The sequence below is a fragment of the Rhinoderma darwinii genome, chromosome 2 (assembly GCF_050947455.1).
Source record: "Rhinoderma darwinii isolate aRhiDar2 chromosome 2, aRhiDar2.hap1, whole genome shotgun sequence".
NCBI lineage: Eukaryota > Metazoa > Chordata > Amphibia > Anura > Rhinodermatidae > Rhinoderma > Rhinoderma darwinii.
The window spans coordinates 422,745,549-422,772,105 of NC_134688.1; the positions used below are offsets into that span (position 1 = coordinate 422,745,549).

Sequence of the window (26,557 nt, forward strand, 5' to 3'; positions counted from 1 at the left end):
ATGGAAAAATAAAAAAATTACGGCTCTTGGAAAGCGACGAGGCAAAAACAAATAATTTTAGTTCAAAAGTGTTTTTATTGTGCAAAAGTCGTAAAACATAAAAAAACCTCTACATATGTGGTATCGCCGTAATCGTACCAACCCATAGAATAAAGGTCACATGTTAATTACGTCGCACAGTGAACGGCGTCAATTTAAAAACGCATAGAACAATGGCGGAATTTCAGTTTTTTTTTTATAATCCCCCCCAAAAAGGTTAATAAAAGTTAATATAAAAATTATATGTACCCAAAAATGGTGCCATTAAAAAGCACAACTAATCCCGCAAAAAACAAGTCCTCATACAGCTATGTAGACGAAAAAATAAAAACGTTATAGCTCTTTGAATGCGACTATAGAAAAACAAATAAAATAGCTTGGTCATTAGGGCCTAAAATGGGCTGGTCACTAAGGGGTTAAGGCCTCATGCACACGAACTTATTTTTTTCCTCCTGTAAATACGGGTACTTTGTCACACGTATTCGACCTGTATTCCACCAGTATTTACGGACCCGTGTCCGTAAATACGGGTCCGGTGTCACCAGTATTCAACCCGTACTTACGGACTTGTTTTCCCTGCACTAATCGGCAGCCCCTTCTCTCTATCAGTGCTGGAAAGAGAGAAGGGGCAGCCCTTTCGGGCAGAGTTTCCGCAACGATTGAAAGTAAAAGAAGTTCATACGTACCGTTGTCTTGGTGACGCGTCCCTCTTTTGACATCCAATCCGACCTCCCTGGATGACGTGGCAGTCCATGTGACTGCTGCAGCCTGTGATTGGCTGCAGCGGTCACATGGGATGCAACGTCATCCCGGGAGGCCGGACTGGAGGAAGAAGCAGGGAGTTCTGGGTAAGTTAACTTAACTGCAGCGGTAGTCACTCTCCCGGGTGCTGAAAGAGTTACTGCCGATCAGTTAACTCTTTCAGCACCCTGGACAGTGACTATCCCCTGACGTCGCCTAGCAACGCTCCCGTAATTACGGGTGCACAAGTAGCCACCAGTAATTACGGGAGCCCCATAGACTTCTATGGGCCTGCCCGTGCCGTTATTACGGCCTGAAATAGGACATGTTCCATTTTGTTCAACGGCACGGGCACCTTCCTGCAAGCAAACGGGAAGGTACCTATGGCCAATAGAAGTCTATGGGCGCGTAATTAGGGGCGTTTTTACGTTCGTGTGCATGAGGCCTAAATGCGATGGAAAAAAAAATCAAAAATAAAAAAAATAATCAAAATAAATAAATAAATTGCTTGGTCATTAAGGACTAACAGGCTGGTCACTAAGGAGTTAATGTTCTTAATAACTTCCCCCACTGTGCTAGAAACCCCCATGAATTAGTCTGTGACTGCAACGGCAAGACCTCTAATGGTGGCTGGACAAATCGCAGGTAAATTGTTTCACTTTGGTTATTTATCAATTTCCTACTGACGGGGTAAAATTAAATAGTGGAATGACAATATGTATAAATTAAGGAAAATATTTGAAGGTCTGATATCAAAGGGATCTGAAAGGCTGAGTTTGGCCCTCGTTCACGTCTTTTTTTTATTTTGCAAGCCAATACAGACTTTTTTTTAGCATTGGAATCCGTGTAAAACACTATTTTGCCTCCCTTAGGTCTCTTGCACACGACCGTTCTGCCACTCGGTCCGTTTTTGACGGCATCTGAGTGGCACGCGATAGTCTTCACGGACCCATTCACTTTAGCGGGTGAATCAGGTCCATGAAAAATGGTCGCAGTCTCCGATCCGAGGAAAGATAGAACATGTCCCATCTTTCCTCAGATCACTGACGGGACTCGGACGGCACACACGGTCGCGTGAATGAGGCGTAAGGCTCCGTTTTGTGTACTGAAAAGAGGGCGGATTTCAATATTCAAAGTCAAAACCTCCAGTAGGACTTTTTTTTACAAAATCGTGCTGAAAAACCAGCATCAAAAACCAGCCTGGAAAACGCACTGATTTTGAAGGTAAATTCAGCATCTGATTTTTCAGTCTTCACTTATCACCGTGTGAACATGCCCTTTGACAACGCTAACAAATACTATATTCCTAATAAGTCCACATGCCAAATAAATTTGAGTTTGCAAACAATGACAGATGCTGAAGATGGAAGGTGTCAACAGGACAAAACAGATTGTGCCAACAGCCAATAAACAGTGACTCATAAGATACACAGTTCCATGCAGGACTATGCAGAACAAGGGGGGGCTCGCTGTATAGCTGCAGACACAGACAGGTCACTTGAATGGGCTGAACTGCAGTAACAGACAATGGTCAGTATTGTCAAAGATGTTCTTAACATGCGTAGAGTCCATAACTTTTAACCCCTTAATGACCAGCCTATTTTAAACCTTAATGAGCAAGCCATTTTTTTCGTTTTTCCATCGTCGCATTCCAAGAGCTATAACTCTTATTTTTGCGTCTACATAGCTGTATAAAGGTCTTGTTTTTTGCGGGACAAGTTGTATTTTTTAATAGCACCATTTTGGGGGACATATTTATTGATTAACTTTTATTAACTTTTTTTGGAATAGAAAAAAACCTGAAATTTCGCCACTCTTTCGCATATTAAATCTATGCCGTTTACCGTGTGGTATAAATAACACAATAACTTTATTCAGCGGGTTGTTACGATTGCAACAATACCAAATTTGTATAGTTTTCGTATGTTTTTTTCAAAATTATTTGTTTTTGCGTCTCCATATTTGAAGAGCCGTAACGTTTTTATTTTTTTCGCCGATGCGGTTGTATGAGGGCTTTTTTTTTGCAGGAAGACTTGTCGTTTTTATTGGTACCATTTTGGAGTAGATGCGACTTTTTGATCACTTTTTATCAAATTTTTTTTAAAGAGGCTCTGTCACCAGATTTTGCAGCCCCTATCTGCTATTGCAGCAGATCGGCGCTGCAATGTAGATTACAGTAACGTTTTTATTTTAAAAAAACGAGCATTTTTGGCCAAGTTATGACCATTTTCGTATTTATGCAAATGAGGCTTGCAAAAGTACAACTGGGCGTGTTGAAAAGTAAAAGTACAACTGGGCGTGTATTATGTGCGTACATCGGGGCGTGTTTACTACTTTTACTAGCTGGGCGCTCTGAAGAGAAGTATCATCCACTTCTCTTCACAACGCCCAGCTTCTGGCAGTGCAGATCTGTGACGTCACTCACAGGTCCTGCATCGTGTCGGCACCAGAGGCTACAGTTGATTCTGCAGCAGCATCAGCATTTGCAGGTAAGTAGCTACATCGACTTACCTGCAAACACCGATGCTGCTGCAGAATCATCTGTAGCCTCTGGTGCCGATGTGTCCTCGCTCGTCTGACACGATGCAGGACCTGTGAGTGACGTCACAGCGTGATCTCTCGAGAACACGCTGTGTCTGCACTGCCAGAAGCTGGGCGTTGTGAAGAGAAGTGGATGATACTTCTCGTCAGAACGCCCAGCTAGTAAAAGTAGTAAACACGCCCCGATGTACGCACATAATACACGCCCAGTTGTACTTTTACTTTTCAACACGCCCAGTTGTACTTTTGCAAGCCTCATTTGCATAAATACGAAAATGGTCATAACTTGGCCAAAAATGCTCGTTTTTTAAAAATAAAAACGTTACTGTAATCTACATTGCAGCGCCTATCTGCTGCAATAGCAGATAGGGGTTGCAAAATCTGGTGACAGAGCCTCTTTAAGTCAGGATTCACAGAAAATTTTTCCATAGTTTTTTATTACATTTTTTACGGCGTTCACCGTGCGGGTTAAATAATGTAATAGATTTATAGTCGGGGTCGTTACGGACGCGGCGATACCAAATATGTGTAACTTTTTAACTTTATTTTGTTTTTTAATAGTAAAGCATTTTGTAAGGGGAAAAGCTGGGTTTTTCATATTTTTTTTTAAATTAACTTTATTAAACTTTTTTTTTACTTTTTTACTAGTCCCACTAGGGGACTATAATATGCGATTCTGCGATCGCTATTATAATACACTGCAATACTTTTGTATTGCAGTGTATTACTGCCTGTCAGTTTAAAACGGACAGCCATCTGCTAGGTCATGCCTCCGGCATGATCTAGCAGGCATTCATTAATGGCAGACCTGGGGGCCTTTATTAGGCCCCCGACTGCCATTAGAGACACAGACACTCGGCGATCGTATCGCTGGGTGTCGGTGGGAGAGAGAGGGAGCTCCCTCCCTCTCTCCAAAACCACTCAGATGCGGTGCTCGCTATTGTGCACCGCATCTGAGGGGTTAAACGGGTGAGATCGATACTAATATCGATCTCACCCGGCAGAGCAGGGACGCCCCCAGCCCTCAGCTGCCTCTATCAGCTGAGAGCAGGGAGATTTGACACTCCCTGCTCTGTTTACTTTATCCTGATGCAGTGCCGTAAAAAGGCAAATGCATCAGAATAAAGCCCGTTAGTGGCCGCCGTTAAAAGGCGTATTGGCGGTCACTAACGGGTTAAAAATGACAGCCCTTATAGTCTCCAACCATAACACAAACCTCTTCATCAGATAAAATAGAGACTCATAAGTAAACTGCAAACCAGTATGCTTTAAATAGGGAGAACCCCCCCCTCCCCCAAATAATAAAAAACAACAAACAAGCACTAGTAGGCTGTACTAAGGCACTGTTCACATCTGCATCGGAGGCTCCGTCGCAGATCTGGCAGGGTTTACCTCAAACAATAGCAAAGCATGCTGCGCTATTGTGTACGGTAAAGTCACGGACACCCTGACGACGCTTATTAAAGTCAATGGGTTCCGTCGGCAACCGTTGGTTCCGTTACTCCCTTGTTCTGCTCCTCTGAAGGAGCAGAACGGAACAGCACAACGCAGGTGTGAACATAGCCTAAAACAGAGTAGTGTTGAGGGTCCAGACAATAAGTGGTAAATAAAAGTAAAATTTATTGTGACAATCAACCCTTTTAAGATGAAATATAACAATAGGTAACAGGCCACATTGTGACATTAGAGAGGAGAGACCTGATCTGGGCCATGCTAGATGCTCCAGCAGTTACCTTGTGATTATGTGATTGGGACACAAACAGAATAGGATATGGCACCGCATACTATAATGTCTACACGGAGATCAGAACTTCTTTTATTGAAATGCAATGTCCTCAGACACTTCTATTTCCCGAATTGCCCTCTTTTGGAACAGGAACAATTCCAGTAATCCGTGGGCAGTACAATTCTTAGAATGGATTGGCAGAGTTGTTGTCATCAAGTGTCCTTTACTCGCTTCACTCAAAAGCCCACGTTATATTTAAAAAAAAATAATAATAATAGGACGTCATTTTAGCAAAAAATTAAAAAAATTAAAGCTAGACTATTTTGGAGACAAATATATATGACTGCAGGTGCCCTCTATGAGAAATCTGTCACAACATACATCACTGCCGGTAAATTTTATGCTGACAAAAATGACGTCACCTTTACTATGCCAGCGTCTGGGTGAAGTAGAGGTGAGAGACTTTTCTCCTCATTTGCAATTTTTTTTTTCAAAATTGTATTTTTAAGTTTCATTTTATAAATGTGTTGAACTCCTGGACAAGCAGTAAGCCACGTCTGTTCCACTTTTAAAACTAACGTGCATGGTGCAAATCGCTCCAAATCCTGGCACAAATGGTTAACATTTATGTTGAACAGCAAATTAGACACGGAGTAAAATGCACCAAATAAAATAAAAAAGCGCAAATACATTGACAAACGTGGGTCATTAAATATATGGACAAAATAAAAGGGTGTCATTATTCTACGGACTATGCCAGAACAGGAGAAGCAGGGAGTTTGATTCTGCACCACTTCCAGCCACTTGTAGAATGACCAGGTTAGGGTAATAGATGTATATTAAGAATGGCTGATAATTCAAGGTATTCACCTTTCATGAGTCTTCACTTTCAACATATTCCCCACAGCACGTGCAGTAGTCCAGCACGGTGCTATACATGTATAGGGCACATGAGCAGCATGTGTTGGCATCATACTGAAACGACTGGGATCGGAGAGAACTCAGATCCCGCCAGCTTAGATGCCACGGTCAAAAGCTAGCTCCAAATAAGTTTTGAACATAAAATAACAGGCACATAAAATCCAAATGTGGGTCCTTTAATAAAATGACTTACCTGTGGGTGGAGCTGCTACACAAAGCCTGGATGCACCAGAGGCGAGATCACCCCCAGCTGCCTGTGGAGGGGTAAGTGCCCTGGTGCCAGAAAGTGGTGACCCAACAGGTCTGGAATCATGTTGACTGAGTGGAGGAGCAGGTTGCGTTTGGGTAGGTTTCCATGACAAAGTGCTAGTGATCTCAGGACTGGTGCAAGAATTAGGAGGTGTAAGAGCAGGACCTGGAAGCCTCTGAGTACAGTGTAAAGGTCCCTTCGAGCCTTCTGTCTTCACGACATGATTTGGGAGAATAACTGTTGTGGGAGGAGTGCCTGGCCGAGGCCTTGTTTGTCTCTGAGAAATGACAGAAATGCCAGGACTGGTTCCAGACAGTCTTTGATGGTCATGTAACTGTTCCGTGGGGCTTGGGCTAATATTATATGTATGAGGCCCATTCGACTTAGACTCCAATATAGCAGGTCCATTGGAAGTACCACTGCTGGCTGAGAGATGCGGTTTTACAACGTAAGTAGCATCTTCTTCCAAGATTGTAGATTGACTGCTCGGACACAGTCCTAAAGACGGAGATAACTGAGGCTTGCCGTCAGGGTGCTGGTGAGAGTTGGACACAGAACCATCAGACGAAATGACTGGTTTCACATCCAACAAGTCAATGTCATCTGATCCCCAGGTTGGCATCTGCTTAGCAGATAAGTATTTCAATATGCTGCACTGAAGTGCAACCACGCTACGGAGCCACTAAAGATTCAAAACAAAAGCCAAAACAATTGGATTAAAACTATGAATACATCTCCCAGCAGATATCTAGGAGTTACAACATTATATGTATAACAGAAGATGATGGCATTTGTGGCTCTATAGGTGTTCTAATAGAAATAGAAATATTTACCAAATCAAATCAGTTTAATAAATAAAAAATAAAACATTTCAGGGTGTCTCACACAGCGGTACTATCCAACCAATATTTGGACAATAAACCCAAAATGACAATTATAAACAATGCTAAAACATATTTATGAAAGAAAAAAATGCTCCTAGTACACAATCATGTATTCAAAATCACCATAGTAAAATAGAACACCGCTTTTTAAAGGGAAGGTGTTACGAAATATTTTTTTTATATGTTATTGCTTTTAGTATGTCATTAAAATAAATTTTATTTGTGTTGTACTTTTTTCTTTTACTTCTCTATGGGGGCTGCCATTTTTTTTTTCATCTGTGTCGATTAACGACACATACAGAGATGGAATACGGCACATACATCCCCATAGAGAATGCGAACGGGAGCCGTTCCATTCACTACAGCGTACGCTGTCTGTGTGGGAACGGCGCATGCGCCGCTCCCACACAGTCTAAATGGAAGGTCTTCGGCAGAGCAACATCCGTCGCCATTTTCATGTGGACCGGAAGCCGCGGCCGGACAGTAACACGACTACTTCCGGTCGCGGCTTCCGGCCATATGTTCAGACGCAAGGACTAGGAGCGGAGGCAGCAGCGGTAGGTAAGTTATGTTTGTGTATGTATGTTCGTGTTATACTGTGTGATTACTACTGTATCTAATCCTCCTACACTGTGCATTCGCTCAAAAAATGGCGGCACACAGTGTAGGAGGTTTGAACATTCAACCCCCTCCTTTCTCCTGGTACTAGCCAGGATAAAGGAGGGGGGATTGTTTGAGGACACTACAGCGAGTGTGTCTTCTCAAATTTTGCAGCATAAAGCAATGAGGTTGCTTTACCACATGCCAATGCTGCAATTTTGGGAATTGCTCTCTCTAGTGACCAGCACATGGAAAGGTTATAAATTAGAATCTAATTTATAATATTTCTTGACTTGTGAAAAAATTAGAACAATGTGTAATCATTTATATACTGTTTAACTAAAAAAAAAAAAAATAATTTGTAGCGACACATTCCCTTTAACATTTTTGTTGTTTTAGATCTTGTGGCAGGTACAAGAGGGGGTGAAAGTGCTGGTGGTCTACTAACCTCTTGCTGCTCTGTTTGGTTAGCTAAGTGCTCAGAGTGCAGTAGGTGCTTTTGTGATTCTTCCGGTACACCATTGCAAATTAGCTCCCCATCACGTATCCCTGCAGGAGGCAGTAATTGTGGAGGCGATTGATACTGGGCCTTGATAGCTTCAGGAACCTGATGAGAAGCAATGTAGACAATTAGAACTGGGAACCCCTTGTAAACTACATAAAGCAATGGCTCAGAACACCCAACTTTTACAATTTAGTGGTGAAAAGTATAAAAATCCTTTATCTGTAGTCATTAAGTCAAAACATGCTCTTCAATTCAGATAAGCATTTGGTGTATTTTTTTTCTCCCCTGATGCTTTCCCTTTAAAAGCTTCAGATTTGGAAACGGCTTCAAGTTGTACGCACCTTGACAGTGTTTTTCCTGGCTGATGGCAGCTGCCTGCGGTTTGGGGGGTGTATTTTATGGATGCGGCTCAGAAAGTCCAGCTTTACTGCATGCTGTGAAATGCCGTCCTGAAAGCGGTCAAACACCTGGCATCTATTACTCAGGGTCATATTCTTCTGGTTCAGCTGAAAGACATACAAGAAAGTTAAATTTGGGGAGGCAAATTTTAAATAAACTATAATAAGATTTTTAGACGCAAGCATCATTACATGTCCCCGTTGATAACTTAGCGGACACATGAACTGTGATTTTTTTGGTTATCCAGTACAAAAGGGTTAACATGGGCAGATATTTTTACTGACCGGGAATCTGTCATTGTAAAACACATTTTAAAAAGTGTAAATCAGCAACGGTGATTAACAATGAGTGACTCACCACAATGTGCTCAATATGGTTGGGACACATCCAGCGGCCGGTTGGCATGGCAGTAAGAGGAGGATCTAAGCAGTCCATATGAAACAAGAGAGGGCAGTAATCACACTGAATTAAAGGTGCCACTCGACAGCTCCTAGCAGACAAATGACAGATTTAAGTGAATCGTCGGAACGGGCAGCCAGCATCAAACGATAAATATATTTCAATAAAGTTACCTAGGATTGTACAACACTTTTTTTTTTTTGCACCTACACACGATCACAAGAAGTACTGCCCTAACGTCAACCTTCACAGCTAGATTCAGAACATGTTCATCTTAAGATATTTCTAGGTTCTTCAAAATGCGAGATAAAGGATCAACACTGCCTCATTAGAGTCCATTCACACAGCGGATTTTGCGTGGCGGGTACTACTGCAAAATCCACCAGGAATTATTCCTGCCACCGGCAGGAACTTTCCTCCTCCCATTGACTTCAATTGAATTCCTTCTCCCATTGAATGCCCCCAAAGATCGGGTAGGACGCTTCTTTTTCCCGCTACCTGAAAAAAAAAAAAGCTAGCGGGAAAAAGCGTCCAACTCCCATTGAAATAAGTAGGAGGTGGAAATGTGCTGCGGAATCTGCCGCAAAAATCCCGCTGTGTGCACAGGGCCTTACACATCTAACATATAACCCCTCCATCCAACAGAAAGGTGGATAAAGAACAGCCTCATGAAAGGCATGTGCTTACTCCTTGCATGTTTAAAGACTGGACTACACTTTCAAACTTTTGATACGTCAGATATATCAAAAGTTTGGTGGGGGTCCGGGTGCGGAGACCCCCATTGTTGCTGAAACTAAGGTGCAGAAGCACTCAGCTGAGCAATTTGCTCTTTCGGCTGTGATCAGGGCTCCTTGTCAGGCTGAAAACAGCTTAAATAGACGTCCTATGAGAGCCGCCTTCAGCCTGACGAGGAGCGCTGATCACAGCCGAAGGAGCAAATTGCTCAGAAGAGCGCTTCTGCACCTTAGTTTCAGCAACAATGAGGGTCTCTGCACCCAGACCCCCACCAATGTAAACCTTTGATATGCCTCTGTGACCTATCAAAAGTTTGATTAAAGTGTAATTCCCATTTGAAGTTCACTTATTGTTACTACAGCCTCCGACAAGTTAGCCGTCATTGATTGCAGACAAGACCCAGTAGACCTACAATGGGACCACACAACATCTCTACAATTCTTTTATTAGGGGAAGGACTCAATAAACACATCAGTAGGGTCGTTCAGACTATGGGGACAGCCTGTGTCTGAGAACAGGATGCAAACAAGCAATGGGGAAATGTAACTTCCCAGAGGCTTCCCGGCTCTATTATTAGATGGTGTCACGTAACACTCCTTTTTAAAACAATGAAAGTTTAAGCCCTTAGCGACCAGCCTATTTTTGGCCTTAATCCCTTAACGACATGTCACGGACAGGTACGCGGCAGCCATTAAGGGGAGGTATGGAGCGGGCTCACGGGCTGAGCTCGCTCCATACGCAGCGGGTGACGGCTGTGTTACACAGCCGACACCTCACTGCAATGGGCGGTATCAAAAATATAAAAGTTAACATAACTGGTATCGCCGTGTGCGTAAAAACCTGAACTCATAATATAGAGTCATTTAACCCGTTCAGTGAACGACGTAAAATAATAAATAAAATATATATATTTTTTGGTAAACTTCGCCCTCCAAAGAAAAGAAAAAAAAAAAAGAATAAAATGTGATCAAAAATTTGCATGTACCCCAAAATGGCATCGGTGAAAACTACAGCTCGCCCGGCAAAATTTAAGCCCTCACACCTCCAAATTGATGGAAAAATAAAAAAAAAAGTGTTATGGCTCTCAGAATACAGCGCCACAAAACTTTCTTTTTTTTTTTAAAGTGGTAAAACATTAAACAAAACTAATTTTGGTATTGCCGTAATCGTATTAACCTGTAGAATAAGGTGAATATGTAGTTTTTACCGCCTGACTGATGCCGTAAAAACAAACCCCCCCCCAAAAAAGTGTAATCTGTGTTTTTTGCCCTTTTCACCCACAAATATTTTTTTTTCAGATTCCCAGTACATTATGCGGTACAATAAATGGTGCCATGAATAACTACAACTTGTCCCGCAAAAAACGACGAAGAAATAGAAAAAGTTATGGCTTTTGGAAGGCGGGGAGGAAAGAATGAAAATCATTGGCCTAGTCATTAAGGGGTTAATGGCCAAAATTTATTTTCCCCACTGACTTAGATGTATGTACGACTTGTTTTTTTTGCAGGACGGAGTTGCATTTTTCAATGGCGCCATTGTGGCACACCTGACTAACTTTTGGGGAATGAAAAAAACCACAAAAAACACAAGAAATCCCACTATTGTTCTTTGCTTTTTATATTTACGCCGTTCATTGTCGAGTAAATAACAGGTTACCTTTATTCTACAATTATGGTGACACCAAATACTGATAGGTTTTACTACTTTTGCACAATAAAACACTGATTAAAATATTTTTTTGCATTCCAATAGCCGTAAATTTTTTATTTTTCTGTCTATGTAGTCACATATTGGCTTGTTTTTTGGCAGTACGAGATATATTTTTTAATTGATACCATTTTGGGGTACATAGGGTGTATTGAGAAACTTATTTTTTTCTTTGGGGGGGTATGAAAAATAAATAAAAATATGGCTATTCCACAGTTGTATTTCGCATTTTTTTCATGCCATTCACCTTGCAGTTTATCTAACATGTTAACTGTATTGTTCAGGGTCATCAGAACGGGACCCCGAGCAGACACAAACTGACACCGACGGAGCCCGTGGTTTAAGTTTGTCGGTTGTGCACCGGACCCGTCGTTTTGCCGGAAGCAATAGCGTAGTAGACTATGCTATTTCTTCCGGAAAAATGACGGATCCGGTGTACAAGAGAGACAAACTGAAACCACGGGCAGCGGCTCCGTCCTCATTGAACTCAATGGTGATGGAAATTGAAACCACTGGTTTGTCGGTTTCAGTTTGTGTCTGCTTGGGGTCCCGTTCTGACCGAAACCTCTGATGGAACATCAGAACGGGACCCCAATGCAGATGTGAACAGAGCCTTATTATGGAAAACAGGATTATGTTTAGTGTTCCCTTTTTTGATAATTATTTTTTATAGTAATAATATTATTAGTCCCAATAGGAGACGTCATTGTGCGATCTACTGATCGATTATATAATTCTTTGGTATACATCGAACACCAAAGCATAATTGCCTGTCAGTTGCAGGCCTGAGGACCTTTTTGTTAGGCTCACGGCTGTCATGGCAACCCACAATCACATTTGCGGGCCACTGATGGGTGACTGAGGGAGCCCACATTTCTCTGAAACTACCAAGATGCCGCAGACTCCAATGATCGCAGCATCTAAGGGGGTTAAATGGTAGGGACCACAAAAAACCTGCCACTCCACATTATGGGGTTTAGGCTTCATATACACGACCATATAACAGATTCATAATAACGCGCTCATAAAAGGCCTATGAGCCCATAGTGAACCTTTGCGTGTGCGTGGCTTTGTGCACACAGTAGCAATAATATAGTGAAAAACAAAAATAGGCAGAAGTAAGACCATTTATACACAACATTGACAGATCGTAGTGGTGAGGGCTATGCTTAAATTCATAAGAATATGATGTATATATAGAAATATTCATGCAGTGCATTATAAGGTGGTTTCTAAGGAGACTAGTTACATTTCGTACCTGCTACAAGTGAAGCAGACTTTAACTGGTAGAGGCACCAAGCCATTGTGATCCAACTCATGATGTGCTTTCTTAACATTTTTCCCTGTCATTTCTTCTTTTCTCCTTCGCTTGCTGGTGCCTACAGAATTGGAAGTACGTAGCACATTACGGAACTAGCATCCAAGAATGGTGGGAGCAACTTCACAGTAAGATGAAAACCAGGCAATAAGGTGTCCATAAAGACATTAGGTAATGTGGAGATTATGGCACGACATACATAGAAATGACAATCACTGACCTGGAAGTGCTGTGGTGCAGGTAAGCTCATTAGGCAGCTGAAACTGGGTAGGATTTCGCTCCATGGCGGCTGCAATAAGTAACTGAAATGGCCTCTTGAGTTGAGAATGACTGTGCTCGGAATCCACAGACGGTTCTTCATCCACATCGATCATGTCCTCATCCATGTCATTTTGCTCAGAGTTGGGTGTATCAGTGCTGACACTAGATGTTGGTGTGCCTGGTCGGCTTACCCTTCTCTCTAACATCTTGGCTTGGGCAAGGGCTCGAAAGCTGCCAGCAGCTCTTTCAGAATAATCCATGTCACTAGTAGGCGACACATTCCTTCTCCCATATCTGTCAAACAAGCCATTGACTTGTCCAAGCTCCTTCTTACGCTCACGTTTCTGCAAAGACAGAAATCCAGATTTTGAAGTTTACTTAATTAAATACAATGAAAGTATAATGGAGAAGACTTACTATTATTGTCCTAAATTCACAGCGCTTAAGCCTCATGCACACGACCGAGTGTACCGTCTGAGTCCCGTCAGTGATCCGAGGAGAGATAGGACATGTTCTATCTCTCGTCGGATCAGAGATGCGGACCATTTTTCACGGACCCGATTCACGCGTGAAAGTGAATGGGTCTGTGAAGATTATCGGGTGCCACTCGGATGCCGTCAAAAACTACCCGAGTGGCACAACGGTCGTGTGCAAGAGACATTAGAGCTAGAGTAGATGCACCAAATTTATCACAGTGACTCATGCTCTATGATAAATTTGGCGCATCTTTAGACAGTTGTTTACCTTTAGGCCACCTCTTGGTTGGCTTACTTTGGACCAACTTTTTTTGCGATGTGTGTCACACAAACCACGCCTCATTCCTGCTAGACCACACTCACTTTCCAATAAGCCACACCCCTATGTCAAGCTCATTAAAGAGGACCGGTCACCTCTTCTGACTATTTTAGTAAATACTGGTTTTCCCCATGAAACAATTCTGCAACATATTTTCTTAGAAATGTATAAATAGACAACTGGGCATTAGGGTCTCACTCTAGCAGCACTGTTGGACAGTGTCAGTCTGTGTAGGGACACCCCCCCAGTATTTTGCATCAGTATTCGTAAGTCAAAACCAGAAGTGGGTCTAAAACACAGAAGAGATGCAAATCTTTCCATAAGGCTACATTCACACGACAAAAAAACGGCCATTAAAAACTGATCAACAAGCAGTTTTTTCATGGTCGTTTTGCATCAATGTGTCACAAAATTTTCATCCATTTCGAGTTCGTCTGACAGTTTTTAATGGCCGTTTGTCATCAGTTTTTCATGGCTGTTAAAACAACAAAAACTAAAAATTGATGGATTTCGGAATTTCTGGGATTGGCGTGGCCTGCAGGCAACATGAGCGGACGTGAAGTGTGGGAGCTCCGACGGATAACCTGCTATACACATCATCCTGCTTATACTCCTGAGATAGACAGACCTTTTACAGATCACAGAAGAGCTTCTGAGGTATGGCACCGATTGGTCCCACGAAAGGGTCATCAGCGGCAGAGAAATTAAAGGATTTTGCAAGGGACGGCACACAAAATGGCGCTGCAGCCTGTTCAGCACAACGCTCCAGATCACCACACGGTCAGAGTGCTCACACGAGCCAGTCTGAGGAGACGGAGCCTGGTCCTGATCTGACACTGCAGCAGGTATATGAGCAACTGTTGCAAGCTATATCTTTGTCTATCACCTCTCTGATGGGAAAGATAGGAGAGGTGAGGGTGGATCTTGTCTTGCCCCGCCATGATGTTCAGACACAGAGGGTGAAGGAGACGGAACTTCGTATTTACTACTGCTTGAGTTGTGGCAATATAAATGCGACGATTTGGAAAATCGTTCGCGTAGAAATAACGTAAGAATTATTGGGCTCCCGGAACGAGTGGAGGGCTCTACACCTGGCACATTTATTGAGCAATGGTTCCGGACCACCTATCCTGAGGCACCATTCTTGGCGGCATTTGCCGTAGAACATGCATACAGGTGCGTCTCCTAAACTGGAAAGATCGGGATTTGATCTTGCAGATGGCTCGGAAACAACAAAAGATATTCAATATGAGAATTCTGGTGTTTTATGGTTTCTTGATTTTTCAGCTGAATTGCAGAAAAAACGTGCGACATTTATCGCTGTGAAAAAGAAAAGGCGGGACTTAAACATCTCTTATTCAATGGCTTAGCCGACTCGTCTCCGGATATATGATGGCGGGAAGACTGTTTTCTTTGGGGACCCAAGGGAAGCTGAACAGTGGCTTACTATGCGGCCAGGAGACTTACATGATTGATACCGGTTACCTTTCCTCTGCTGAATCTGCTCTGTCTGAGCATGTAAAGTTATGGTGACTTATTTCCTGGAGGAGCAGGCTGGAAGATTATTTTTTTGAATTTTCTTGTCTGGTATATTGCAGTACTGATACCTGTCGGATGCTAAAATTCTAATTTTCTATACTTTAAAAACTTTCATGCCTAACCTGTGAATAGGTCTGATTTGTAATAGCGGGGTTGACTTATGTTGCAGTTTTGTTTCTGCTCAGCTTAAATTTACCATCTTGAATTGTATGCACAGATACCCCGTAACCATAAGCCATGGTACACAAGTTCCAACCATACCTCGAATGGTTACTGAAGTTTTTGTACGTGGGTGGGGACCTCTCCCAAGGATACCCTTAACGGAGATCGTTATGTTGGACACTGTGTTAAACATGTAGCAAGCATTATAACCAATGTGAATGTCGTACATTATTACCTGCTGCTATATATGCAATGTACGGGGTATGTGGGGATGATTTTGATAGAACTTGTGTGTGTGTTCCTTTATGGCTGACCTGAAAGTGATGTCGTGGAATGTTAGCGGAATAGGTAGTTCCCGTAAGAGAATTGCAGTGTTTGCACATGTGAGGAAATTCGGGCCACACATTGTATGCCTCCAGGAGGTCCATATGACTGCTGATTCTGTCAATAGATTGAAAAAAATAAACATGGGTTGAATGGGCAGAGCATTCCTGGCACACGTCAGATTCTCGCAGTTACTTTACTAGTTCACCGCGCAGTGCGATGGAATGCGACTGACAATTGTGGATCCAGAGGGTAGATATGTTTTTGTGCATGCCTATATCAATTGTGTATCTTTTGTGATCTTGGGGTTATACATTCCACCCGGCTAATATGTCGCTGCTACAACTAGCGGTTAATTTTGCTTCGAATTATCCAGAGGCTAAAGTTATTTGTATGGGGAATTTTAATATATTTCTGAACCCGGTTCTTGATAAGTTTGTGCCCCAGGGTAGTGCTTTGGAGTAGAGTTCTTCTTCAAACCTGCAGAGGTTAGAGGATGAGATGGGATGGGTGGAATGGTGGAGAGTAAGACATCCCCAATCTTTGGAATTCTCATGATTTACTCCTTCTAGAGGTGCATTGTCTAGAGTTGATTACATGCTTGGCTCATTGGGTTATAGGATTTCTACTATTGAATATGCCCCACTTAGTGTTTCGGATCATGCACCTCTACAGGCAGTATTTCACTTATATGACTGAAGAGCCAGTAAAATGAACTGGAGAGTGCACCCATTTTGGTCATCTTTGATTGGTTCGAAAGATCGCATCACCGATCAGCTGACCCAATTTATAGACATTCATTGTGAGGAGACCAATACTCTACTTAAGTGGGAAACTTCTGGCATACTTGAGGGGGTGTCTGCAATACACAATTTAATTCATTAAAAAAACATTGCAAATCAGTTGAGGAGGGATTGGCCACGTCCTGTAAAGTAATGGAGGTGGCCTTTATTAATGACCCTTCTGAGGAGAATAGACTTAAATGGATGCAGGCGGGTAGATTATACTTGTTACATCTTAAAGAAAAAGGGGATAGAAAACTATTTTTTCTTAAACAGAACGCCTTTGAGTTGGGAAATCAGTCAAGTAGATTATTGTTGCATATAGTGCACGCCAGTCAGTCATCTCCTGCCATTCTAAAAATTCTAGATGGGGGTCGTCAAGAACTCAGGGATGCCGAGCAGATTGGCAATAGATTTCGTAGGTTTTATACTGAATTATACACTTCCCAGAGCGGTACTCGGATGACACACTGTATGAATATTTAGAGGGGATTCATTTCCCACAGTTGTCCTTAGTGCATAGAGATAGATTAGAAGAGGCTATTACGCTAGAAGAATTGGAGAATGCTGTGAAGGACCTAGTGAAGGAGAAACCTCCTGGACCTGACGCCATTCCTTTACAGGTGTATTCCAGATCTTTTGAGATTATTGGTCCTGAATTGCTTCAGATGTACGAGAAAGCTTTTGAATTGGGTACTTTGCCCAGATCTTTATACGAAGCCACTATTCAAAATTTTTTTGAATCCTGACAAAAAAAAACTGGAATGTGGGTCATATAGACCAATTGCTTTACTCAATTTAGATGATAAAATTCTGACTAAACTTCTGGCAAATAGACTTAATTCTATTATCACCGAACGATCAATCGGGCGTTATTCCTGGGAGGTCCACTTCTGGGGACATCCGCAGGGTCCAGGCGGTTTCACAGGTGGGAAGGTATTTGAACCAACACTGGGATTTGGCATCCGTGGCCTTCACCTCCGTGGAATGGAGATACCTACAAGCAGTGTTGACACGATTTGGATTTGGCTCTGGTTTTTCCAAATGGGTTTCTATTTTATACAAGAATCCCAAAGCAAATATTTTGGTGAATGGTATGGGTACAGCCTTTTTTAATTTAGGTAGGGGAGCTAGACAGAGATGCACGTTATCCCCTCTTCTATTCGCTTTAGCTATAGAACCCCTTGCTATCCAAATACGCCAGGATAGTATATTTTGGGGTGTGCTTATCGGAAATAGTGTAGAATAGGTATGTATGCAGACGATCTAGTTCTTTTCATGTCCGATGTTCACAATACACTTCCTAGAGCTATTGAAATTATGAACTGCTTTGGTATTTTTTCTAGTCTCCTGATCAATTGGACTAAGCCTGCTCGGATGCCTTTGTGGGAGGTGGATTGGCCAGATATTTATTATAATTTACCAGTTGTTACAGGTTTTAAATATGTGGGCATATACATAACGAAGTATCCTGTAGAATCACATGCTAAGAATATATACCCCCTGGAGAATCTCTTTATTCAGAAAATTTGGAGTGTGGAAAACCTTACCTTTATCGGTGGCAGGAAGGGTAAGCCTGGTAAAGAGGATCCTTTTACCGAAAGGTTTATATTTACTGGAACCCGCTAATGGTCCTATTCCAAGGTCATTCTTTGATGGGTTGCACTCCCTGGTCTCCAGTTTTGTATGGGGGAATTGTCGCAGGAAATTTGCCCTCTCCACACTCCAGCGTCCTAAGGTTAAGGGTGGCTTGGCACTACCTGATTTCTATATTTATTTCCTGAGTGGCCAACTCCGCTATTTGAAGAATTGGCTTGCCTTGATTCCAGAGCCATTTTCAGAGTTTGCTTTGGGGCACGTGCTGGGACAGTCTGTCCTGTGGCCTGTTCTGGAGAGCCCAACACTGTTTAGAGGGAAATTATTATTACTTCATAGACTTGCACAACAGGTTTGGAAGGCAGCTAAGCGGTTTTGGGGATTTGGAGGGGGAGATTCCGTTGTGGGATAATCCCATGTTTCCTCACTTACAAATGCTGGAAGGGTCTGAGTTTTGGAAGTCTAATGGGATTCTCTGCCTCGGTGATGTATATCGGGGTAATGTGTTATCATTTACCCAGATGATGGAATGATACAATTTAAACTGTACCCAATTCTATAGATACTTACAACTAAGACACGCGTTAACTACGCAATTTCATGCACAGCCCCCGTCTCTTTCTAAATTCCCTTTGATAGGAATTCTAAGGACACAGGTGGCATTATCTCGGCAATCTACACACATCTTCTGAATGCAAAAACCGAATCATATACGCTCTCTGTACCAGCCGCCTGGAAAACAATCATTCCTACCTTATCGAAGGAGGATTGGTCAGAGGCCCTGGAGTCACATTTATTTGTTTCTCCTTCTGTAAATAATAGACTATTCCAATTGTACATAACACATCAAAGTTCTCACTCCAACTCTATTACATCGCATGGGTCATTTTCCACATACAGAATGTCACAGATGTCATTCTTCTGGGGCAAATTTCATACATTTTATTTGGGATTGCACATATATTAGTTCCTTTGGGGATAAAGTGATTGATCTTTTGAATAGTATTACCTTGGTACCCGTACCCAAAACCCCGGAGGTGTGTTTATTGAGTTTGCTGCAGGAGGAATGTTGGCCATTTCGACTATTTCTTAGAGAAACTTTATTTATGGCTAGAAAAGCTATTGCCCAGAGATGGATGGCGGATAGATCCCCTTCGCTCACACAATGGAAATCCCTGGTTAATACAGTCATCCCATTTGAGAGAGTAGTATACCGTAATAGGAAATGCCCCCTCAAGTTTGGGATGGATGAATCTCTTCCTCTCTGACCTTAGATTCTGGAACTACTATGCGTTCCTTATTGGAAAGGATGACAGTGGAAGATGGTGTGGGCTAGATCAGGTGGGACACCGAGTAATATTATATATATATATATATATATATATATATATATATATATATATTTCTGTCACACAACTAATTGGCTGAGATGTTCCTTAGAACAGTTGTTTGAAATATGTTTCTGCGTTGTGTATACAGTGAATAGAATGGAATTTTGTTATTTATATATCAATGTATGATATACTGTAATATTTTGTTTTCTCTAATGCAAGCTTTGAGTACAATAAAACAAGCTTAAAAAAATAAATAAAATTGATGGATTTCATTTGTCAGGATTTTTTTTGTCCCAACTCCCTGAAAACACCATAGTACCCCTTGTTGATAGTGCCACAATTCCCATTGTAGATCGTGCCCACGTAGGTAGCGGCACACACCACCACCCTGCAGTTAGCGGCACACGCCGACCCCACCCTGCAGATAGCGCCACACATCCACCCACATCTCATAGATCCTAGCGTCATTGTCCATATATGGACAGTGACGTGAAGGACTTTCCAAAGCCAGGTGTCTTCCGCCAGAGAGCTTGCGATGCTCTGCCCGGGGACTCCATAGTTAAAAGAGATGACATCACTGTCCATCAGCGCTTAAAAGTTGCGATGTGACCAGGGAGTTATATTTGTGAGGACCAGCTTTTAACAGCTGTCACAAGGATTGATTCCTAAAAAAACGGCTGTTAAAAACAGATCCATTGAGTTCTATGGGGCCGTCGGGACGGGAAAACTGCCAAAATATGGACATGACCTATTTTTTGTCGCCCCGTATTCACGGGCTGTCAAAAACACAGTGCGTGGATACAGCCATAGAACTACATTGTCCAGAAAACAGCCGTGTGAGGACAGGGCTACTTTTCCTTGTCGTGTAAATGTAGCCTTATGCTTTTTCTGTCTTTTGGAACCACTCCTGCTTTTGGCTTACATATACGGATGCAAAATACTGACAATACACAAATGTGAATGACACCTTAGGCTTGTTCACATCAGCGTTGCCTTTCCGTTGAGGGGTTCCGTCGGAGGTTTCCAACGGAAAGGCAAACGGAAACCTTAGCTTCCGTTTGCATCACCATTGATCTCAATGGTGATGGAAACTTTGCTAATGGTTTTCGTTTGTCAACGTTCTGACAGTGGACTACGCTATTGATTCCGTCAAAAACAACGGAACCCTGTCACAACGGTGACAAACGGAAACCATTACCAAAGTTTCAAGTCACCATTAGGGTATGTTCACACTACCTATTTTCAGCTATTTTTCAGGCCGTAAACGCCCCGAAAAACGCGGGGGCTGAGCGCCTACAAACAATCTGCCCATTGATTTCAATGGGAAAACTGTATTCCGTTTCCACGGGGCATCTTTTACACGGCCGTTTATAATAAAGTGAATGTCACTTCTTGAGCCATTTTTGAAGACGTTTTTCATTGACAATATAAAAACAGCTCCAAAAACGGCCGTAAAAATGACAAAAAACGGCTAAAATCAGGGGCTGTTTTCCCTTAAGCGTGTCAACATACCCTTAAGATCAATGGTGATGCAAACGGAAGCTGTGGTTTCCGTTTGCCTTTCCGTTGAGGGGTTCCCAACAGAAACTTCAGATGGAATCCCTCAACGGAAAGACAACGCTGATGTGAACAGGACCTTACTGAGCAGTAAAAGTAATGGACTGGCTCTTCTACATACAGAAAGTGATATTAAAGAGGCTCTGTCACCAGATTTTGCAACCCCTATCTGCTATTGCAGCAGATCGGCGCTGCAATGTAGATTACAGTAACGTTTTTATTTTTTAAAAACGAGCATTTTTGGCCAATTTATGACCATTTTTGTATTTATGCAAATGAGGCTTGCAAAAGTACAACTGGGCGTGTTGAAAAGTAAAAGTACAACTGGGCGTGTATTATGTGCGTACATCGGGGCATGTTTACTACTTTTACTAGCTGGGCGTTGTGTATAGAAGTATCATCCACTTCTCTTCAGAACGCCCAGCTTCTGGCAGTGCAGACACAGCGTGTTCTCGAGAGATCACGCTGTGTCGTCACACTTCCTGCCCCAGGTCCTGCATCGTGTCAGACGAGCGAGGACACATCGGCACCAGAGGCTACAGATGATTCTGCAGCAGCATCGGCGTTTGCAGATAAATCGATGTAGCTACTTACCTGCAAACGCTGATGCTGCTGCAGAATCAACTGTAGCCTCTGGTGCCGACACGATGCAGGACCTGTGAGTGACGTCACAGATCTGCACTGCCAGAAGCTGGGCGTTGTGAAGAGAAGTGGATGATACTTATCAGAACGCCCAGCTAGTAAAAGTATTAAACACGCCCCGATGTACGCACATAATACACGCCCCGATGTACGCACATAATACACGCCCAGTTGTACTTTTACTTTTCAACACACCCAGTTGGACTTTTGCAAGCCTCATTTGCATAAATACAAAAATGGTCATAACTTGGCCAAAAATGCTCGTTTTTTAAAAATAAAAACGTTACTGTAATCTACATTGCAGCGCCGATCTGCTGCAATAGCAGATAGGGGTTGCAAAATCTGGTGACAGAGCCTCTTTAAGTCTAGAAGTCAGCAGAATTTTTAAGGCCAAAGAGATCACTGGGTACTGGATTCTAACATTGAGAAGTAAAATTTCCTTCCAGAGAACACTAGATCTTGCGGTCAGGTTACATTTTGCAGGAAAAGGATTTTATCCTAAGAAACGTGGAAGGAAAACAGCCCAACATTTGTTAGGCTAAATTTGGGCATGCAGCCAATGCTGGTGAATCATAGAAGGGCTGCATGCCCACCACATTGCACAACACAGACCTCCACTCTCTGAAACCCTTTTGTCTAGGCCTCTTCAAACTAGAAATAAAACCTCAATGTAAATAAAGCCTATAACACAATACCTTCCTACGTATCGTGCAGCGATGACACATCCACTCTCCAGGGGGCAGCATTTCCTCACTCAGGGGAGGATTACTAAAAAATAAAATAAAGTGGCAAGCATTAAAAGAGGTTGCATTGTGTATACATACAGAAGAATAAAACCCTTTGTTTCTTTGCATTATTAGTGTGTACTTAAAAATACAAAAAAAAAAAAACACATTAATCTCATCCACAAAACAACGTGTGATAGTTACAAGGGATAAAAAAATAAGACAAGCGCATTGGTCATATCTACCTGCAATACAGAGAAGCAGTTCCCATAAATCAATGCTACACAAAGTGGACATTAAACTAGCAGCATCTATTTGGTTGCCATGAGTAAGGCTGGATTCACACGAATGTTGAGAACCTCGGACGTGAAAAACAACCGTTTTTCACGTCCGAGGTGCATCCGCGCTGTACGCTGCGGGTTGAGTTATCACGATGTGTGAAGCACAAAAAAAATAGGACGTGTCCAATTTTCTCACGGACCCTTCACACGCTCTGTTGAAACAACGGCCGTGTGAACGGCAACATTGAATTATATAGGTCCATGTGACGGCCGTTGTTTCAACAGACAGTTGTTACGCTCCCTCAGAGTATTATAAAATACGTTGTACCCAACACCAGGTTTACTTCATGCTAACATTACAGCCTATGAACAGTTTAAATGTCCAATCTAAACTGCATCAGTGGAGTGACGATTTCTCAACACAATTTGCTATACATTTAGACCATCAGCTATAGTAAATTGTATAAGGATTTCCTAAATACAGCCAGCAAGACAAACCCTCATGCAGCCATACATTTAGCAGTATCCCTATATGCAGGGGTGGACAGAATACTGTAGACCTTAGATAAATTCACATGTAGACTAATACTTTCTTTTCTGCTCAACATTTTATGTAGATTAACTCTTTATGTAAAATGGTTTACAAAAAGGGGCACATATGCTTTAAATGGACACTAACTTTTCAAACAATTTATGCTAATCTAATAGTATATCTGATATTGATCAACTATGCCATTTACTTACTGTTAAAGTTTAGCGGTTTTATCCAAGCAAATTCTGTGTGACGTTACTGCCCTTCCTGTAATCTGCTGTCCACCCCTGTTGTCAAGCAAAATACATCCCTAGTTACAGAGGGGCTGCAGAAGGGGGGGGGGGGTGTCTCTTTACTGCCTGCCAATACAAGTCTACAGAGAGAAGGGAGGGGGGTGCATGTAGAGAAATAGACACAGACACACTGGCCATACAAGTCTATGGAGAGGGGAGCAGGAGAAGAGTGAGAAAGATAGACGTGCTGCAGCTCCCTGAAAGTGTCACGGTCACTCAAGTACACTGCTCATTACTCCTGTATAAGCTCCTCCACACTGCTACTACGTGATAGAGATAGTCGAGAAGGATTCTCCTCTTCTATGTGAGCAGTGTATAGGAGACACGTTAGCATTAAGGCTCCGACCATTAGCTCAGAGACAAGTGAGAATAAAGGGATGCAGAGGGGAAAACTGCTTTAAAAAAATAAAAACTGTTTTTTTACTATAATGACCAGATCTAGTGTTATTCCTCATGTGCACACATATGACAGTTTATTCTGAAGAGTCACCTTTGAGGTTAGACAAATCCCAGGAGACAGACAACAAATGCCCCAGAAATCTGTATTTTGGGTTGTGGGATGTCCATGGAAGTTCTTTTAGTCCTGCAATGTCTCTTGGAGTCATCTAACTGGCTCCTAGTCTACCACTGGTTTAAAGGGAAGGGGTCATGATTTTTATTATATTGCTTTTAATATAATGTAAACAAAAATGTTATTTGTCACTTTCTACGTTTTAATGTATTCATACTTTTACTTCTCTGGGGGCTGCCATTTTTTTTCCATCTTTGGATGTGTCGATTAACGACACATACAGAGATGGAATACGGCAGCTACAATGCATAGCGCACAATGAACGGCTCCTGTTCATTGCCTCTGCTATCTGGCTCTGTACTACGCAGGTCAGTCACACAGCAGAGAAGCCGGTTTGTAGGGAGATAGCAGGCGCCATTATGAAGACCAGCTGCACTGCCGGTAAGAGGTGTGTCTCTGTCTGTCCCTCTCTGTCTCTCTCACAGACTCCCGCTCTCGTGACCCCCCTTTTCGCTAGATATATTCTCAGTGTGAACGGTGTGCGGAGCTAAGCTTGTCAGATGTAGTAGAGCTGTGTGTGCATGTATGTATGTATGTATGTATGTATGTATGTATGTATGTATGTATGTATGTATGTATGTAGCAGTGCGGAGTGTGAGAGGTATTGTCAGTGCGGACGGTGTGCAGACTGTGATGGGGTGAGGAGGTGAGGTATCCGTCAGCAGGAGGTCGGGGAGGAGACTATCAGCAGCAGTTGGTTATTCCTATCACAGAGTGGTGTGATAGTCTCCTCTACTTCGGAGGAGACGTTCAGCAAGATTGTATGGGGGCGATGGAGGAGACTGTCAGCAGTATTGTGTAGTGATCCTGGAGGAGACTATCAGCAGGATGGAGGGATAAAAGCAATTTAGCAGGAGAGGCATGTAAAATGCGCAAAAAAAACGTGTTAATTACACGCCGTGTGAACCTGTCAACTGAAAAGTCATTCACTTCACTTTCATCATTCTAAGGGTATGTTCACACGCAGTGTTTTCAGCCGTTTTTCGGGCCGTAAACGTCCCGAAAACCGGTTGAAAAATCGGAAGCAGAACGCCTCCAAACATCTGCCCATTGGTTTCAATGGGAAATACGGCGTTCTGTTAAGATGGGGCGTTTTTGGAGCCGTTATTCATTGACTATAGAAAAACAGCCATAAAAAAACGCAGCCAAAAACACGAGTTTGATTAAAAACCGGCTGAACATCAGGAGCTGTTTTCCCCTTGTTTAGTAAGCGTGTGAACATACCCTTAGCATTTTGGGGTGTCCTATAGCTTCTGCGAGCTGCATTTCAACAATAACACCCAAAATGGCAGCCGGACACTGCTTAGCAATTTGAAGACACCTTTTCCTGGCTTATAGGAGGGGGGGGGGGGTGAGATTTCCTCCCACATTTACGGCAGCTGTGAGTCAGGTTGCTTTGCCTTATTCACCTTGCTGTAATTCTGGGAAGTGCTCCCTCTGGTGGCCAACATAGGAAAACATGTCAAATTATTATTTAATTTTTAATACTTTCCACCAAAAAATACAGCAAAAAAGTTAATAGAAATAAGTAACTTAAAAAAAAATAAAAAAAAATAAAAGTTTCATTCACGACACATTCCCTTTAAGTAGCAAGAAACCATAACTTCCATCACACCAACAAGATAAATAAAATTTACATTTTGGCACCAATAGCAAATTTAATGGCACGCACTATCCAGCTGCTTCCTGAGGTTTGTCTAACCTCAGGTACAAGAATCTCAGCCATCAACATCTAACATTATGTCTTCATTCAATACATTATAACAAAACAGGGCTCGGCCTGCATTACATGTGCAGTTAACCCCTTAAAGGGGTTTGCCCCATGAAGGACCTTTATGACAAATACACAGGTTATGTCAAGTGTCAGATAGATGCAGGTCCCACCTCTGGGACCCGCAGCTATCTCTAGAACAGGGCCCCCTAAACCCCGTTCTAGCTTTTTGTGCTCACGCTGCCTCCCGGCCACTTCCTGATTACATGGTCGGGAGTTACAGAAACAGCGAGTTACGCTGTTTCCTTAACTCCCATAGAACTGAATAGTAGTTACTGAAACAGCGTAGCTCACATACTACGTTGCTTCCGTAACTGCCTTTCACTACTATGGGAGTTACAGAAACCGTGTAGCTCAGCGAGTTACGCTTATTCCGTAATGGCCGACCATGTAATCAGTAAGCGGACGCATCAAAAACTGCGCCCAAAAAAAACCAGTGTGAACAGGGCCTAAACATGATGAGGAACTGAAAACATAGCATACAAAGCAGAAGCCTGGAACACGTCTAGTGACAGGGAGCACAAAACCCGCATACCACACATCATTCCTGAAGCAGAGAGAACCACGTAGCTATCATCTCGAGAGTCCTAGGCAGACTTTGGCCTGTGAAGCATTCCATCCCAGCCA

General features: G+C 42.5%; 1 protein-coding gene across 2 annotated transcripts in view; it reads right to left on the bottom strand.

Moving 5' to 3' along the window:
- The window catches only part of PHF12 (PHD finger protein 12), a 56,063-nt gene that overhangs the window by 15,015 nt on the left and 14,491 nt on the right, over positions 1-26,557 (bottom strand). Inside the window, exons 3-9 of one of the 2 annotated variants that reach the window (XM_075854293.1) lie at positions 22,453-22,525; positions 12,986-13,370; positions 12,706-12,826; positions 8,964-9,096; positions 8,549-8,713; positions 8,151-8,309; positions 6,162-6,900 (exon numbers count right to left, since the gene is read on the bottom strand). In XM_075854293.1, coding sequence (XP_075710408.1) covers positions 6,162-6,900; positions 8,151-8,309; positions 8,549-8,713; positions 8,964-9,096; positions 12,706-12,826; positions 12,986-13,370; positions 22,453-22,525 — 1,775 coding nt within the window. Of the gene's footprint in view, positions 1-6,161; positions 6,901-8,150; positions 8,310-8,548; positions 8,714-8,963; positions 9,097-12,705; positions 12,827-12,985; positions 13,371-18,178; positions 18,500-22,452; positions 22,526-26,557 lie in introns of those variants that run through there. The other variant, XM_075854294.1, reaches the window with a different exon arrangement.